At 31.7% G+C, this 17,537-nt stretch overlaps 1 protein-coding gene across 3 annotated transcripts in view; it reads left to right on the top strand.

The window, feature by feature from the left end:
• Positions 1-17,537, top strand: part of LOC136985899 (longitudinals lacking protein, isoforms H/M/V-like) — a 65,069-nt gene that overhangs the window by 40,686 nt on the left and 6,846 nt on the right. The window contains exon 5 of one of the 3 annotated variants that reach the window (XM_067283293.1): positions 6,358-6,860. The exons of 1 other annotated variant lie outside the window; for it this stretch is intronic. In XM_067283293.1, the coding sequence (XP_067139394.1) occupies positions 6,358-6,746 (389 nt within the window). In that variant the 3' untranslated portion in view covers positions 6,747-6,860. Of the gene's footprint in view, positions 1-6,357; positions 6,861-17,537 lie in introns of those variants that run through there. One more of the 3 variants, XM_067283292.1, reaches the window with a different exon arrangement.

Genomic DNA, 17,537 nt, shown 5'->3' with positions numbered 1-17,537 from the left:
ATTTTTATATATAATTAAAAAATTATAATAAAAATTAAATATTTATTTCATACTTATATAAAAGTTTAAATAAAAGATTTCTTTTCAAAAATGTTTACTTGTTTATTTACTTCTACACAGACAATGAATCTAGTTTGACTCTATAAGTTAAAATATGACCAAGCTACTGCTTTATAAACAAAGTTTAAACTAAAATTTGTTATAAAAATATACTTACTCCATTAAAATATTGCTTTATATTACACAAACAATTTTTGTTCCTGCATTTTATTTACATTAATTGAAAATGCAAATTCCATATTAAAATGTTTCAGGTAAGTTAATTCATTGCAGGAAAAGTTATTAATAGCTAGTTCTTTATGGTTTAAAGGTCAATCTTCACTGTCTTATTATTCAGTTTAAATTAAATTTATTGAAAACATAATTGATTATAGTTTAACATAAAGTTTTGAGAGATTCATTAAATCACTGTAGTTCTGCAATTAATATTAAAAATTGTTGTAAAATTTATAGATACATTACATCCATTAGTTGTTTAATATGAAATGTAAATTTTGATATTATTTTCAAATATTTTTAAAGTAGAATCTATGTAAATATAAGGTATATACACACAAATTTTATTCTAAAAACAAGTCGAAAGTAATACTATTTGTATATATATTAATATGTATTAATGTGATGATAAATATTCTGTGTTTATCCACAATATTTACCTTCAAATTTATATCTGTGAAGTTCATTGACAAAACGTGAAAATACTTAAAAATTATTAAGAAAATAATTATTTGATGAAATTATTCTTTTTCTTCTTCAGTAATGAACTTATACAAAACTTAAAGCTATCAAGCTTATGATAAGGAATAGACTTTCATTTTGATTCCACCAAATAATAATAATTTCCAGATGATTTTTTTAAAAGCATTCTCTAACTTTTATCAGTGAACTTTACCGATATCGGCAGATGCACTCTGTAGCCGCTACATAAAACTTCAAAGTTTCATAACTTCTAATAAGTGCCTCTTTCGGGGAAAATGTTTCAGATAAAAGTTTATTTTTTATGTAGAATCATAATATGCATTAAAAAGGGGATTCTCATTTAAGATGATGAAGTTGATTTCGTTTTCACAGATTGCAGCACCATCTTGTTGGCCCGTTAAAAGTTTAACAATTTTAGTGCGATGAATTGTTTTGTAGAATGCGTATTTTTCGAGATATTCTAGTGAATTTATTAAAATGTATATGTACACACATCACACACATTTTATATTTTTATTTTGCGAACACTAACAGTGCCGTATTTCGGTTCGGTTGAGTGATGAGATACAGAACTACAGTAACTGAAATCAATGTCAACCGCCCACAAAAATTTGAAAGGATGCGAACTGGAAGCCATTATCTTTAGAATTCATGAATTCAAGAAACTTTGAAATGACAATTCTCTTGTCCACATTTTCAAAAGTAGCTTGAATACAAGTTTTACATTCAAGAAATTTAATCGTGTAAACGCTCTTTAAGATTGCTGCCTCTCCACGTTTGACCTGGAATCTGGATTTTGAAACATTCTTCTGGATTTGTCAATTATATTACATAACTTCCGAATTTTCGATATTAGAAACTTTATTTGGAACCCATATTTAAAAGAGTTATAAAATAAATATTCATAGCAATTATTTGTTCATTTGCTTATTTAGTGAGTGTAATTATTTATTGTTAGTTATGTTCATATTCATGTTTTCAAGTTACAATGGGTTCGTCGGAACTTAACTACAGATGCTTCGTGATGAAGTAATCAGTAAGTTTACACATAGACACACACACACACACACACACACACACACACACACACACACACACAATATATATATAAATTTATAAAAAAAAATACAGTTGATTCCTTAGTGTGTATATAATTAGAAAGCTTTGTCATAATAAACATATTAGTTTTATGAAGTTCACATTCTGTCACAACACGGAGAAAGGTAGGAGTTTCAGTGGCTAGTTTCTTCAGGTGACAAATGTGAAAATGGCACTGGCGGTGGAGCAACGTGCTAACTATTTCTTTGGCAAAGTTTGAGTGTCACGCTGTTAAACAAGACGCCTGAGTACGATTCCATAATGCCTTAGTACAAGGGCTATTTTTTAAATAAGGTCCGTTTGTGAATGAAAGTGAGAATAATGCGCAATCACGGCAGTATGCATACACTTCTGCTGGGAGGAAGCTTGGCGCGCGTTTTGACGCCATTTGCAGCCATATCGTTTGTCTGTATGCTGAGCTGTAGAAGTTTAAAATGTTTAAGAAAATTGAGTCTCCTGCCGACTGAGATACGATCTGTTATTCGATTCTTGAATGCAAGAAACTTGGCAGCAGCGGAAATTCACCGTCAGATTTGTGAAGTTTACGGTGATAATGCTACGAGTGACAGTAAAGTTCGAAAATGGGTAAGAATGTTTAAGGATGGGCGAGTTAATGTGCATGATGAGCCACACCCTGGCTGACCTCTGATTTCTGAAGATTTGATTCGTGATGTGGATAACAAAATTCGAGAGGACCGACGATTCACGATTTCAACGTTATCAATTGAATTTCCATAGATTTCAAGATCAGTTTTGAATACCATTGTTTCGGAAACTGAATTATCGAAAATTGTTTTCTCGGTGCGTTCCAAGACTGCTTTCTGACGATCACAAAACAAAAAGATTAAACAGTGCTTTATCGTTTTGACTCTATACGATCATCCACACAGTCCAGACCTTGCACCCAGTGATTTTCACTTGTTTCGATACTTAAAGGAGTTCCTCGGTGGTCAACATTTCAACGACGAAGAAGTGAAAACTGCAGTCGTGGATTGGGCTTCTTGACAGGCGGCAGATTTCTTTGAAGTCGGAATTCAAAAAATTGTTGAGCGGTATGACAAATGTTTAAACAAAATGGAAATTATGTAGAAAAGTAGATAAAAGTATGTAGAATATGGAAAAAAATATATTTTAACGATATTTACAGTATTTTTCTTCTTATTAAAAAACGGACCTTATTTAAAAAATAGCCTTCGTATTTTGAAGAAATGGTCAATCGTGAAGCTGGTTTGGTTTTGTTAAGTTACTGTAACGCAACACTTGGGCGATCTGCCTAGGGGAAATGCCTTCCGGGAGTCTCTTTAAGGGTAACTGGCGCTTATTCAGGCATTAAAGACGTGAAGAAAACCCGGAAAACTCCACGTGACAAACCCGTCCTGGCGAGGCGCGAACCCACAACCGAGCTCCCAGTGTTCAGGGAACGGAATAGTGTTGCCAATTTAGCGATGGAGATTTTTCTAGAGAGTTTTTTAGTAAATTTAGCTACATTTTAGAGATTTTTTAACGAAATCAAAAAATTTCATAAAACTATTAAAACTTATTAAATTTCTTCATTTATATTATTTTTAATGTGCAATAATTATGTGCGTAAGTCGGAAACCTTATTTTTAATAAGTAGCAACATTAGCAACACTAATCAGAGCTCAAGTTTTCTTATCATGACCAAATACGGTAAACATTTGTAAAGGGGACGGAGCTTAATGGGCATTATCGTCGCGACTAACAGTAGCAGGTCCAATCCTGATTCAAATAGTTTGTCAATTTTCTTAAAGTTTGATAGTGATCGTTGTTACATTCAAAATTTGGGAATTCTTATAAGTAACCTATCCCGCATGGTGAGTAACCAAGTGCTGTAATATAGTGTCATTTTGTGATGATAACATTTACTATTATTTATTGGTATTGCAATTTATTATTTATTACCCTGATATCAGTGAAAATGCCAAATAAAAGAAAATACACTCAATAATTTCGAATATAATGGCTAAGTGACGATAGGTATAAAAATTGGTTGCAGGAAATAAAAGGAGAAAATACAAAGTGTCGCTGTAAATATTGTAACTGCATTTTGATAGCAAAAGTAAGTGATTTAGAAAAGCATAGGAAAACTCAAAAACATATAAAAGCCGAGCCATCGTTTGGTATTCAGCGGAGTAATGAGACTCGTTGGATGTCAATTCAGGCCGCTATTGATAGAATTTTGAAACAATGGAATGATTTAAAGGCAAATTTTAATTTGGCCAGAACAAACGGAAGATGTTATACGGCAGAAATTTTGTTCTCAATGTTTGATGATCAAAAAATTTCTTATTTTATTTCTTAAACCTGTACTTGATGAAGTTCAGAGATTAAATAAAATATTTGAATCTGAGAATAATGATCCTACGAAGTTGCTACAGGACTTGCTAAATTTAATAGAATCTTCTTGTTCTAAGATCGTTATTCCAGGAACAAAAATAACAAATGATGTAGTGATTGAAAACCATTTAGCACTCAATCCATATTTGGGTTATCAGTTTGAAACTGAAATAAACAATTCTGTACTGTTAGATGAAGAAAAGAGAAATATTCGTAGTCGCTGCATTGCCGTGTGTGTGTGTAAATAGGATATGGTAGGCGCCGGATATCTGGCGACAAAATTATAATAATAATAATAGACAAAAAAAGTTTTATCGTTTACTTTTTTAAAATTTTTATTCTTTTCTATTGATCTACGACTCTGTCAATTTAAATAGTCATTTATTTACTTAATCAGACTTTTCTCATTGTATTCAAAATCTAAACATTTCCACACACCCCGGCGTAAGAATAAAACGTAATGAAGTTACAAAAAGAATAAAAATAAAAAACAGTAAAACAATCTAGTGAAGGAAGTTAAATAATTGAAAAGTTAGCATGCATTTACAAGTATTTTTGAATCGAGTAAAAATTTCATGAAGTAGCTATTCTATATGATTCGTATTTAGTGATATACGATAGAAAGATCTTTGTGAAACATATTTAAAAAGGTGTAAAAATATATGACGGATTCCGCAAGTTCTGCTGGAGTGTTTTTAGACGGAATCAATCAGATTACATAACCGTTAAAATATAATAGCCGATCAAGGTATTTAATGCCTTCTTTAAAAGAAAGAAAGAACATTCTGGATATGACAACATTCGGGTGATAGGTAACAGCAACGATATTTTTTTGAGAAACGAATTAAAAGAAGAACCATCTAAACATAAAGTTTGAAAAATCTTGCATATTATTAAGTTTAATTTTGTGTAGAATTAAAAAATTCTATAGAAGTTACGTTGCAATTTCCAATTCAAAATGATTCAGCTAGTTAATTCCTTTTTATTTTCAGCTAGTATCCTTTGTATCATAAATCAAAATTTGTAGAATCATTTAAGAAAAGTGGTTCCAAAAATGATTTAAAATGAAAAGGTATAATTGCACAATATTCAAATTAAGAAAAAATAGTTTTTAAATTAATTTATTAATATTTTGTAATTAACAAACATTTACGAATGTTTACAAAAAGTATCCGTCAAATCATATGCTAGCAAAACGTGCAAAACTTTTCAAGTTTTTGTTGCCCAATTGACCGTCGCGTGCCCATATAAACCGAACGAATTTAGTATTCTATAAATCAACGTTCGACTAATTAATTTCATGAAATATAAAATCAAATTTAAAACAGTTTATCTGACGCAATATGATAAGAAAGAACTCTAATCAGGATTACAATAAGATTAATAAGGGGTATGCGACAACTGGGAGATAGAAACAAAAATTTTTACACACTTGTTAGCAAGCATACGATTGGGCGGATATTTTTGGAAATGTTAGTAAAATTTAAATAAATGTGGTTGTGAGTTATGAGTTATTTCCCGACTTTGTAAAAGGCAATGTTTTGACATGTCAGAAACATTTAACAAAGCACAACAAAGAAACCACGAAAACAAACTTTTACGAAAAACTAGTTTTCTTTCAGGTGGTTTGTTAGCTATTTCTAAATCTTTCGAAGAACTTTCCATGAATTTAAAATATGTATGTCTAAGAGCAAATCATTTCCAAAAAATTAGAAGTATTTCTAAGCTTCATTGCGTAAGATCTCTGGTAATTTATCATTTGTGCGGTTATATAGTTCAATAATCGTTCGCAAGATATTTCGACTTTTATGTTACAATTAAGACCAATTGTTTATTACATCGAACATTTGTGTCAAAGTTACAGTTGTTTTTTGCACATTGTAACTGTAAGTAAATAAAGGTATGTATTTAAAAGTTATAATCTTAATGGTATACTAACACACAAAGGAAATTGTATATGTAACGTGTAAATTAACTTTAAATCCTGATTATCTATGAAATGAAACAAATTGCTAAGTATAATTTTTATTTGTTGTGTCCCAACAAGTGAAAAATAAGCCTACTGGAAAAATTCTTAATTATATCAATAGTGAAAATTTTTTTAATTTTATTTTTATTTTTATACTTGTTTCTATTCTTCAGAAATGGCCAATTCAAGGATATTGAGTCAAAGAGACAAGGAAAAATATGCTTGGAATGGATATCTTTATATTAAAGACAAGATTAATAAGGAAGGTTCGATTCAATTTTGGCGATGTGAAAATAAAAACAAAGGATGCAAAGCTAGAATCTGGACAAGTGTCAGTAAAGGGTCATTAATTTGTGAAAAAAAGGAACACTCGTGTAGCAGTTATGGAAATGCGGACAGAGTAATAACGCGAAAAGTTAGTAAAGCAACCAAAAAATTAGCGGATACTATAATGAACAATCCTTCACAAATCAGAACTCAAATTAAAATAGAAAATGTTTATTCTGTGGCAGAAGGAATGCTTTCAAATCATAAAAGTCTGTGCAGAATATTCAAAGAATAAGATTGAAAAAAACAATAAAAAAAGGGCCCAATTTATCCTGATTCTAGGGAAGTAATAAATATTCCTGTAGAATATTAAAAGTATGAATTCAGTCCACAATTTAAAGTTTTCTTGCTGATTCTGGATCAGAACAGATCGATCCAATGAGAATACTCATTTTTGGTTCTAAAAGTTATGTAATGTGAAGCCAAAGAATGAATGAATTATTTGTGGATGGCATATTTTTACTTTTCCCCTCTTGCTCAAATTTTTATTTTAGTTAGAGAACTGTATTCCCTTTTTATATTGTTTACTACATAATAAGACTCGTGAAATAAATGTACAAAATTACTTAATATGATACATAAAATGTGGCCAATACGTGATCCCTAAAATATAAATGTTGATTATGCTTGATGAATGGCAATATGAAATTGCCATCAAGCATAATCAACATTTACCATTTATGCTTTATGTATAGTATTTCCGCAGTTATGTCGTACAAAATCGTAAGCATTTAGCTTCATTCATTTATATTAAACCAGATTTAATTTTGATGCGCAATTCGTTTTAAATTCAAAAATGATCAGTTGCTTTTGTTTCAGAACAATACAGTGTTAGACAAGAATATAATAAGTAAGTTCAAAAATGTATTAACGTCTTAATTTAAGAAATTAATACTTTGTGTAATGTCTTCGGTGACGAATAACATCGCACTTGCTATCCGGCATCGAATCAATTAATTTATTCAGCAGCTCATTTGTAATTTCATCCCAACATTTTTGAATGGCTTGTTTCACTTCTGGAACCATTGAAAATTGTCTCCCATCTTTGTAAATGGGCTCAGATCTGGAGAGCGTGCAGGCCATGACAAAACTTCAATATTATTTTTAGAAAACCATTATTTCATCACTTTTCAATTATGGCAGGATGCGTTATCCTTGTTGAAGATGAAATTTTCACCTCTAAGAATGTGACCATACTTAGTAAGTTGATCTATAAAAGAGTTTAATAGGATTTAGAACCACTGCTCATTAATTGATTCATTATTTGATAATCACCTTCGGTTCTTAAGTCATGCCAATACTTTTGATAGCCATCAAGCCCATCAAGGTTAAACTTTTCATCTAAAAGTAATATACTGTACTAGTGGTTCTTAACTAGCGTTCCGCAACCTGCCTCGGGTGTTCCACGAAAAAAAACAAAATACATTTTAAGTTTTTATTGCAAATTTATTCTCATGTACAGTACTACAGCATATGAAGACTGTTATGATTCGTAGGCAATTCCATATTTTTATTTTACCCAATACATTAAAAGTTATTAGTTTATTGCTTCCTGAGAATAGTAAACATAGAGTTTCAATTTTTGAATATATTGTTCCAATCCTCCGTGTAATAAAAAGTATATGAATGGAGTTCTGTGGCCTTAGAAATAGAGGTGGGAGATTCAGTTCCACTGCTGGAACTGGAACTGATCCGAGTGCGGATAGGTTAATTAAGCTAGGCTGTTCCTCGGAATCATTACGTAACATTGAAATTGCTTAGTCTGTTGAACTAGACGGTCCTTTGTCGGTTTTATATAGGATATAAAATGTTTCTCTCTCTTTCCCTTTTTTTGGTCTATCTGCTCCAAATTATAATTGTTTAACTCAGAATCTGAGGAAAATTCAGATTATAATGAAACCTGGACTCCTTACCCCTCCCCTGATTTCATCCCCCTTATTAACTCCTAAATCCTTTGTCCGATCCGCACCAAATTTTTCATCCTTTTTCTCTGGGTCTCCGGACACCTAACTCTTCCCCTGATTTGATCTCTTCTACACTTCGCGATAAACAACAATTGTAAACTAAAATAACTAAATTTATAGTATGGTTTTCATTTTAACGTTTAACCACTTTACTGTTTGATGTGCCATGCCGGACATATCAGTTGGCTACTAACAAAACAAATAATTACGAACACTAATAAAAATATAAATTTTTAAAATATCTTTGTGAATTTAAAATACTCTAAACTAATTTGATTATTTCTAAAAACCCGTGAAACATTTTCATTGGTTCAAGTTCGAATTCAGATAAAGAATTCACCGTTCCGTGAAAAGCCGTATTCGTAAAAGCACAAATGAAGAACGCGTTAGTAGTTCCGACCGGAACTGTCTCGACACTCGGTGCGGCACTGTTCCACTTCTACTCAGAAAGGTTGAAAACCACTGTAATATACCATTGATGAGTCCAGCTCATGATCTTTCTTGTCCTATCCAAGCAAGCATTTTCTTTTGTTTCTTTGTTAATGGTGTTTTACTTCATTAGTTTTGTATATTTTGTTAGATTGCAAAACTCGAGAAATCGTCAGAGTTGAACAGGAACGTGCAGCAGCACCTTTGATTTTTCTTGTTGACAGCTTAGATCGAGTTGCAAGTAAACAAATTTGTATTTGTTCACGAGATGATAAAGGATATTTAGTGGCTCCATCAGTTCTATGTTTTATAACATTAGCTACGGTACTGTACATTGAGAACAGCTACTTGCAGTGGCAATTTTTCTCTTGGTTGCTCCACTGCCATGAAATCTCCAAATTTATCTAGTTTCAAGTTCTCAGAGTTGACATCCACGTGGCATGATTCTTGTTCTCTCAATGATTATTACAAGTAATGTATCTTTTTGCACACTATACATAAATGTTTGATATAACTTTATTTGCATATTTTCTCCCATGATTGTTTCATTGTAAATTTCATGCACAATCATGCAATTTCACTATAATTTTGTCTCTAAAATTTTCATTTTTTTAATATTTCGTTTTCACTTAATTTGTGTGTAAAACTGTTTAATATATTAAAATAATAGATATAATTGATTATTTTTGTACGTTATCATTTCATTTAAACAAGTTATTCATTTGCAGTCTAAAAATAGCGAGGTTGCGACCGAAGTTTTCAACGCGAAAACGTGAACGTCGGACATTCAGCGCTGCCTTCCTGTAAGCCTAGAAGTTTGACAATGGTGTTTGGAAAGTCAGTGGAATGATGCTCGACATTCCAATCGCTCGACATTGTCAAACTCCTAGGCTTACAGGAAGACGGCGCTGAATGTCCGACGTTCACGTTTTCGCGTTGAAAACTTCGGCCGCAACCTCTCTAACATTACTTGGTCTTATATTTTTGTCTAGCACTGTATGAATTTGAACTAATTTTAGAACCGTTTACGAATGCATACATAGGTCGTTAAGGATAATAATAGAACCAGGGCGACTCCACCGATTTTTCCCTAACATTTGGTCTCTGTACGAAACAGAGTCAGCGGAACGCACTGAGCAGTCTATGCCTGATGCTAAGGGTGCCAATGATGGGCACCTCAGGCGGCAAAGGTTTTTAATTTTCACTAAACACATTTATTCCTGATTTCGCTATGAAAACGCAGAGTTTTATCGTAAGAACAAATGCACTTAAATGTTTCTATATTTTGTTTATTTATATTACACATATTTTTAATTAGTTACAAATAACTGCTTAATACTAAACATTACAATAACAATAATTGTAGGGAGCCATAAGAACGGTAAGCAGCCTAGCGCTGACTCTGGTACCGAAGAACAATAAATGGAAGCCATAGGACAAATTTTGTAGATAAAAATTTTTTTGGCTGCAATTTGAAAAATTGTAAACTTATAAATCCCCACTGTCGTCCGTCCGCTGTATTTCCTTAATCTGGAGAACGGAATTAGATAGATGAAATCCAAGACCAGATATGGAAACCTTAGAGCTATACGCTTAGACCAGATATGGAAACCTTAGAGCTATACGCTTAGACCAGATATGGAAACCTTAGAGCTTAGCTAACCCCGAACTATATACGAACTTCCGATCCGAACCGGAAGTCACGTTATTTCAATTCAAAACTTTTCTCCTGAAAGCAGTTAATAGATTAACGGCACGACTCCATTGCTAACGGAAAAGTATGATGTACCGGTACAGGGACAAGCCACTACTAATTTGAGATGGAGAGTATATATTTGAAATTAAATTTAAAAAACTATAATTAAAAGTTGCAGCCCTTCATTGCGACCATGTCACAATAAAATAATTGCTCGTTTTATTTAACTTTTTATTCAACTGTCTTTACTACTGTTGTATACAACTCTATTTTATATGTGGATTTGTTTTATTGGTGATTTAAATATCTATATAAATAAGAATTATATATAAAAAATTGAATAGGTAAGGTACGGTCTTTGGTTAACGATTCTATTGAGAGCAAGATTATCAAATTATGTCTATATGCCGGAAAATTTGCTTCTAGACACTGTTTGGATATTTAGTAAATATATTTTAATTAAAACTTTTTTTTTAACTCTTTCCGCCCTATGGGCACTAAGAGGGCCTCTTTTTGCAAGCCATTATGGGTTCGGCCAGGCCCACAATGGGGCGACCGGGTGGTGAGGGACGGAGCCCGACATATCCGGACGGACCACCCTCCGAAAAATTCCTGGGGATTTTTCGACCCGTCGGGATTCGAACCCGGGTCCCCCAGAGCGGTAGGCTGCCACCTTAACCGCTCGGCCATCCGGCCTCCTTAATTAAAATACTATTGTAACCGAAAAGTTTTGAATATTAATAATTTAGTAACCTACGCTTGCTGTTTGGAATGATGAGGGACCAGTCCGAAATGCATTTCTAATTTTAATAAGTGTATATTTTTTTAACTTGATCTCTGACTCCGTTTCATCACTTAACTTAGAAGATGTGTACAGTTAGCCAGCCCTGGGCTACATCAAGAACAACTAATTTTGCGGAAGCCCGTCATCGAAAACTTTAATTGAGCTTTGGCAGCAGCACAAGTTATCCAATTTATGAATTTTTATAAATGTACTACGAAAAATTTAAAAAACATGATGTTGATTACGAAAGAGCAGTAAAGTTTTCAACATCAGCACAAACGTAGACATTATGAGGAAGCCGACCAAAGAATTTTGAGAAAACTTTTAAATTACAATAGGGAAAATAGAATATTTGCGCGTTGTTGTTTTTAATTATAAAATGAATTAATAAATTTAAAATAAAATTTTTGTTTAGAATTTTATTTATTTATTTATTTTGTTCTTATGTAACATGCGCAAATATTTTTATTGTTTTGTAATTAAATAAATCAAACAATTGTACATTTCCTTTATTTGAATATTGTGTCTTTTCGTTTTAAATTATTTTCGGAACCACTCTTAATCATACCTTTCTGAAATGATTCTACAAATTTTGATATATGATATCAAGGAAAATATGTATTAACTGGATTACTTATTTTTGCATATTAAACATATTATTTTAACTCTTAAAAGAAAAAATAACATTTAAATTTACCGAGTAGTAGATCAATAGAAAAGAATGGTAACTTTTAAAAAAAGTAAGAAAACGATAAAAAAAATTATTTTGTCGCTCAAATTTCTGATTCCCACTGGCGATAGCCCATTGTCCATTTTCCCAAATATTGTTTCCGTTTCTATTTTTATTTATATCTTTCCTATATAAACACAAGCATCCAGGAGGAAAAGATAAAATACCTGCTAAGAACAAATGTGTTACGATTCAGCCGGGATTCCATCTTATTTGGATTTTAATGGTGATAACGTGACTGCTAACACTTCACGTGGGAACGAACATACAATTTATTTTGTAGAACAATTAACAGATATATAAAACAAATTTCGATTATAAAATCATAATGGGGAAAGAAAATCGTCGATTGAGGGGAAAAAGTAACTTATCGCCAAGTGTGAAAGCAGTACACACGTGACGAATCTCGCGAATATGTTTATGACTGGTCCTATAAAGGACCCCCGACTGGTTATACACCGCCGAAGTCGACGGTGTATAACCAGTACATGCAATTTTTAATTTATTATACAGTATTTACGTATTTTATTGTTTTCGTGTTTTAATTTATTATTTGGGGCATTTAATTGTTATTTTTACCATAAATTATGCGTATTTACCGTTTAAGTTCATCGAAGTGGGTATTGTTTAGATCTGGGAACGGATTACTTTCCATTATTTCTAATGGGAAAAATTGATTCGGACAGAACAATTCAGAATTCGAACGGCCTTCAGGAACGAATTAAATTTGAAGTACGAGATACCACTATATATTGAAAAATGGAGTGCAGAAGAGCTTCCTGATCATTATCGGAGACTCGCGCTTTATATGCGTATTTTTATTTAAAAAATAGGGTTAAAACAAAATAGGAAAACGGAAAGATTATTTGGCAAAAAAATACAAGATGGCTTAAAATTCAATATCCTTTTTGTTCGAAAATAAACACGAAAATTGTTGGCCGTTCTCGACAATGTTTTGTTGAAAATTCCAAACGAACGTTTTTCAATTACGGGAAAAACTAGTGTCACGACAATCGTTACGAAATTTTTGAACTCGTGAGCGAAGCCACCTCCTAGTTTTATATAAAATATTTAATTTGAAACACTCATTTAAAATTCATTTTTCAATTAAATAATTACACATTTGATTTGTTTAGCAAGCAGCAATAAAATTGGAAAGTAATTTCACATCAAACGAGATGTTCTGCTTATTTTTGGAAATTTATAAAATTTATCTTTTACAATCTCAACTGAGTTAAGTAAAAGGTAAATATTGCTTGGGAAATACGAATATTAAACAATCTACTGTATCATTTCATTATTCACTTTAAGATGCTATCTACTTATAACCTGTAACACTTGCGAATATTTGATAATACTAAAAGCATCCGACATTATGACGTGCATTAATAGACGGGCGGAAAAGACCGAGTGATTAAACTGACAGCCTATCGCTCTGAAGCACCTGGAATTGAATCAGGACGGTCGAAAATTCCAGGAATTTTCAAAGGATAGTTTTATCGGATACGTCGGGCCACATCCCTCGTTAACCCGCTGGCCCATTGTAGACCTGGCTGAATAATGGGTGTGCAAAAGAAAAAAAAAAGAAGAGGAACTTTTAGGGTTCACAGGACGGGAAATTAAAATATATCACATTCACTTAGAATTCGCATACTCTGGTGAAATGTGGGTCGTTACGAGTACATGTAAAATTATTACGAATACAGTCAAACCTGTTTTTATGCGGTGGATAGGGACCGCATAAAAAACGCATTAAAAAAATCGCACGAAACTTCACGAGTAGCTATAAAAAATAGTTTTCGCAACACAATTAAATAAATATTTTTTATGCGGTTAATAGGGACCGCATAAAAAAAGTCTCACATGGAAAATAACTCAAAACCGTACGAAATAGAATTTATTGACAACAGATATCAGCACTTGACTGCATCGTCTCGTCTATCGTCTGTTTTACATATTTTTGTCCAGGTGGTGTTTTGTTGACTTAAAAAATAAATTATTTCATTTTTCGCATATTCATGCAATAATATTACTATAATAAGTTCATTTATGCTATAATAAGTTTATTTAGTTATAATAAGTCAACGTGAGACATGACAAATCGCACGAGACTAGTCGCCAACTATACCGCACAAAAAAAGACCGCATAAAAACAGGTTTGACTGTACTAAATAATAATTACTATTTGAGAATCCTTATCCTCTCTAGACATTATTAAAAAAAATTATAGCTATTTCTTAGTTCAACTATTCCAACTGGGCTTACGTAAATAAGCACGACACAAAGAACCAATTTTCAGCAAGAAACTATAAAACTACATAAAAACAAACTCTTTCACTCGTATTGAATGGTCATCAGGCTAAACGAATTTCGCAGTCGTCAACCATCAGCGTTGTGTGTACTCCGTCAGTGAACAAGCCGCTTTTCCTTTGTCAGCGTTTTTAAAGAATTTGATATTATCACATAAACACTTCATTTAATGAGTCTAACACCGGTATATATGCCGAAGATGCTATGTATTTTATTACGAACGACTGAAGCGAACCAGAACGACGTTCTCGGATTCTTTCAATTGGGAAAGAACCAACATTAATATTTCTATATATATATGTTGGTAATGTATGAGAATTTTAGCTGAAATGTAATACTTTTAAACGACAAACGAGATAAATTGCATCTTCAAGTCTGGCAATGTTAGTGTCGTCATGTTGGTGGTTAAATCAATTATGGTCGACTCATCAAGGAAAGAAAAGAGTTACTTTTACAGTTATACCAAATTATTGAGCAGCGCTACAGTTTCTCCGCCCGAAAAGAAGAAACATCTGATTCATCACTTAAGAATATACAGGCTGTATGGTATAAACTTTCTCAAAAAAGGAAACCAGATGCTTATTTGAGTAACGCTGATGATGGTTTTACCACACAGCATTGCAGGGCCTACCCTGCATTGTTGTGTGGCAAAAGGAAAAGATATTCAGTATAGTAAGAAAAAGACGAAAATAGGAAATAAATAACCAGGAAAATTGTTGTCCTTAATAATTGCAGTGAAAGTCAATAAACTGACTGATAGCAACTGTATGAGTAGTACATTGTACATTGAAATTATCAACAAAGCAAAACATCGCACAAATACATATAATAGGAGGCATTCATCATGCAATATCAAGATTCGTGATATATCGTAAATCTAAGCGTAAATTTATGATATGTTCCGTAAAATATTTAACCCTTTTACTTTCCCGGCTGTTATATATAATAAGGGGAAAGTATGGCGATCATGCAAAAAATGACTCCTAGAGTTGTCCTGAGCCACCTTGAAACACCGAGAGAAATGCAAAAAAAATTCGCGGGTAGCTTAATTTCTGTATGTATGGATGTTAGGGTGTGGGAGGAATTTGTTTACCCTGTTTGAAGCTTAATAACTCGTGCTTTTTCTCGAAATACTCTGAAATTTTGCAGGAAGATTTGTTTGAGAGACTGATGCTATTAAATTTTGGTGATTAAACGTCGAGGGGGTGGGGAGATTAAGGGAGTCGTGTCATATCTCGAGTAGGATCTGACTTAATGACGATTTTACACGTAATTAGCCTAACGCCTAAAATACGTTTTTTTTGTTTTTTTTTATAAAACCCATCCCTACCCTCAAAATTAAGTTTCTTTGCAATTTTATAATAATTAAAAATATAAAAAGTTCAATTAAAATATCGTAACATATGGCACCACCAAATTTTGCTGGAAAAGCTAAACAACTCGTTGGATTTTTTAAATTGTGATGTTAAAGAGTATAAAATTATTACCATATTCTTGACAGTGTTTATTGCAATAGCTTTATAAGTGTTTATACCGAGAAATAACATTAAATTTTATTTATTAAAGGTGCAGTATTTAATATAGCATTGTGCAATATCAATGTTAATGAAGAATTTTCTCTCTTTTTATGCTGTTGGCATTTTTATTCAAATATCAGCGTCTTTCTACCAACCTCCCAGCTACTCCCCATTCTAAAGATTGTCAAGTATATACAGTCAAACCTGTTTTTGTGCGGTCTTTTTCTGTGCGATTTGTTTTGTGCGGCATATGAAAATTTCAATCAAATTGGAACATAATTGACTCATGTAAAATTTTTAAAAACTCTATTGGTTGTTTTCTATGACATCAGCAGGTTTTTTCATTTTTTATTCAGAAAAATTTTTTTTCTCATACGTTTATTTCAGTCCCCTCTTATTTTAATAGCATAAAAACCATAAATATTATGTTATATTTGAACAGATGCGGTAAGTTAGCTCCCCTCCAGCTTTAGACTGCAGGTGTGAAATTTCACGCCTTGTTAAATGAAATAACACTTCCTGCAGCTATATTTATCAAATAAAATCATTATTTAACGATTATTTTTAACTTTTTAATGTTAGATTCGTATTTAAGTGGAAATAATTAATTAATATAAAAATTAAAATTCTTAGAGGATTTTTTCCCCATTAGGTGTTGCAGAAAAAGGCCCAAGGAGTTAAAAAAGCAATTCCTAGTTATTTCGTACGGTTTCGAGTTATTTTCTACGTGAGACTTTTTTTATGCGGTCCCTATTCACCGCATAAAAAAATATTTTTTTAATTGTGTCGCGAAAACTATTTTTTATAGCCACTCGTGAAGTTTCGCGCGATTTTTTTTTATGCATTTTCTTTTATGCGGTCCCTATCCCCCGCACAAAAACAGGTTTGACTGTATAAGCAATGACGTTTTGGATAAGATATATTAAAATTATTATATGACAAACTTCAAAAAAAGTGCTGTAATAGAAATTGTTTATTATTTTTTTTAATTAAGAAAAAATAGGAAAAAAATATCTCTCTGTACAGCTAAAAACTGTCATCTGTAAAAAGTAAAATTATAACTTGAGTTTTTAATATAAGTACAAATTCAATTTATAAAATTATGTCATAAGCATAGATTTCAAGTCATGTTATAAAGTAGGAGAATATAGCAAAAATAAATTTATTTAATTTGTTTATAACAAACTAATCAAGTCTACCTTAGCTATAATCTCATACTTTAATTAAACAAATCTTTAAAGACTAATATCAATTAATGTACAAAATATTGCAATATCAGTGTTGTTTAAAATCCATGTTGAAAATCCATTGTATTAAAATGGATTTTCAACATGTATTTAGATTTTTAATTTTAAGATTACAGAACAGAATTACTACTATGAATATACAATATGTAATATAAAGTTCTATTTATAGTTAGGATTTGATAACATTAATTGATAAATATATCTACAGTATTTAAAGCTTTTAATAAACAAAATGAAATAGTTAAATATTTTAATCAGAAAATGAACTAATATTTTAACATTTCAAAAATACTGAAATACAAATATTCAATTTTTATTCTAAATATATATTCAAGGCAAGATCTTGTAC

This window comes from Centruroides vittatus, unplaced genomic scaffold, assembly GCF_030686945.1.
Source record: "Centruroides vittatus isolate TY-2023 unplaced genomic scaffold, ASM3068694v2 contig_980, whole genome shotgun sequence".
In the NCBI taxonomy this organism is placed as follows: Eukaryota; Metazoa; Arthropoda; class Arachnida; order Scorpiones; family Buthidae; genus Centruroides; species Centruroides vittatus.
Note: the sequence above shows the minus strand (reverse complement) of the source record. Positions and strands in the feature narration are given on the sequence as shown.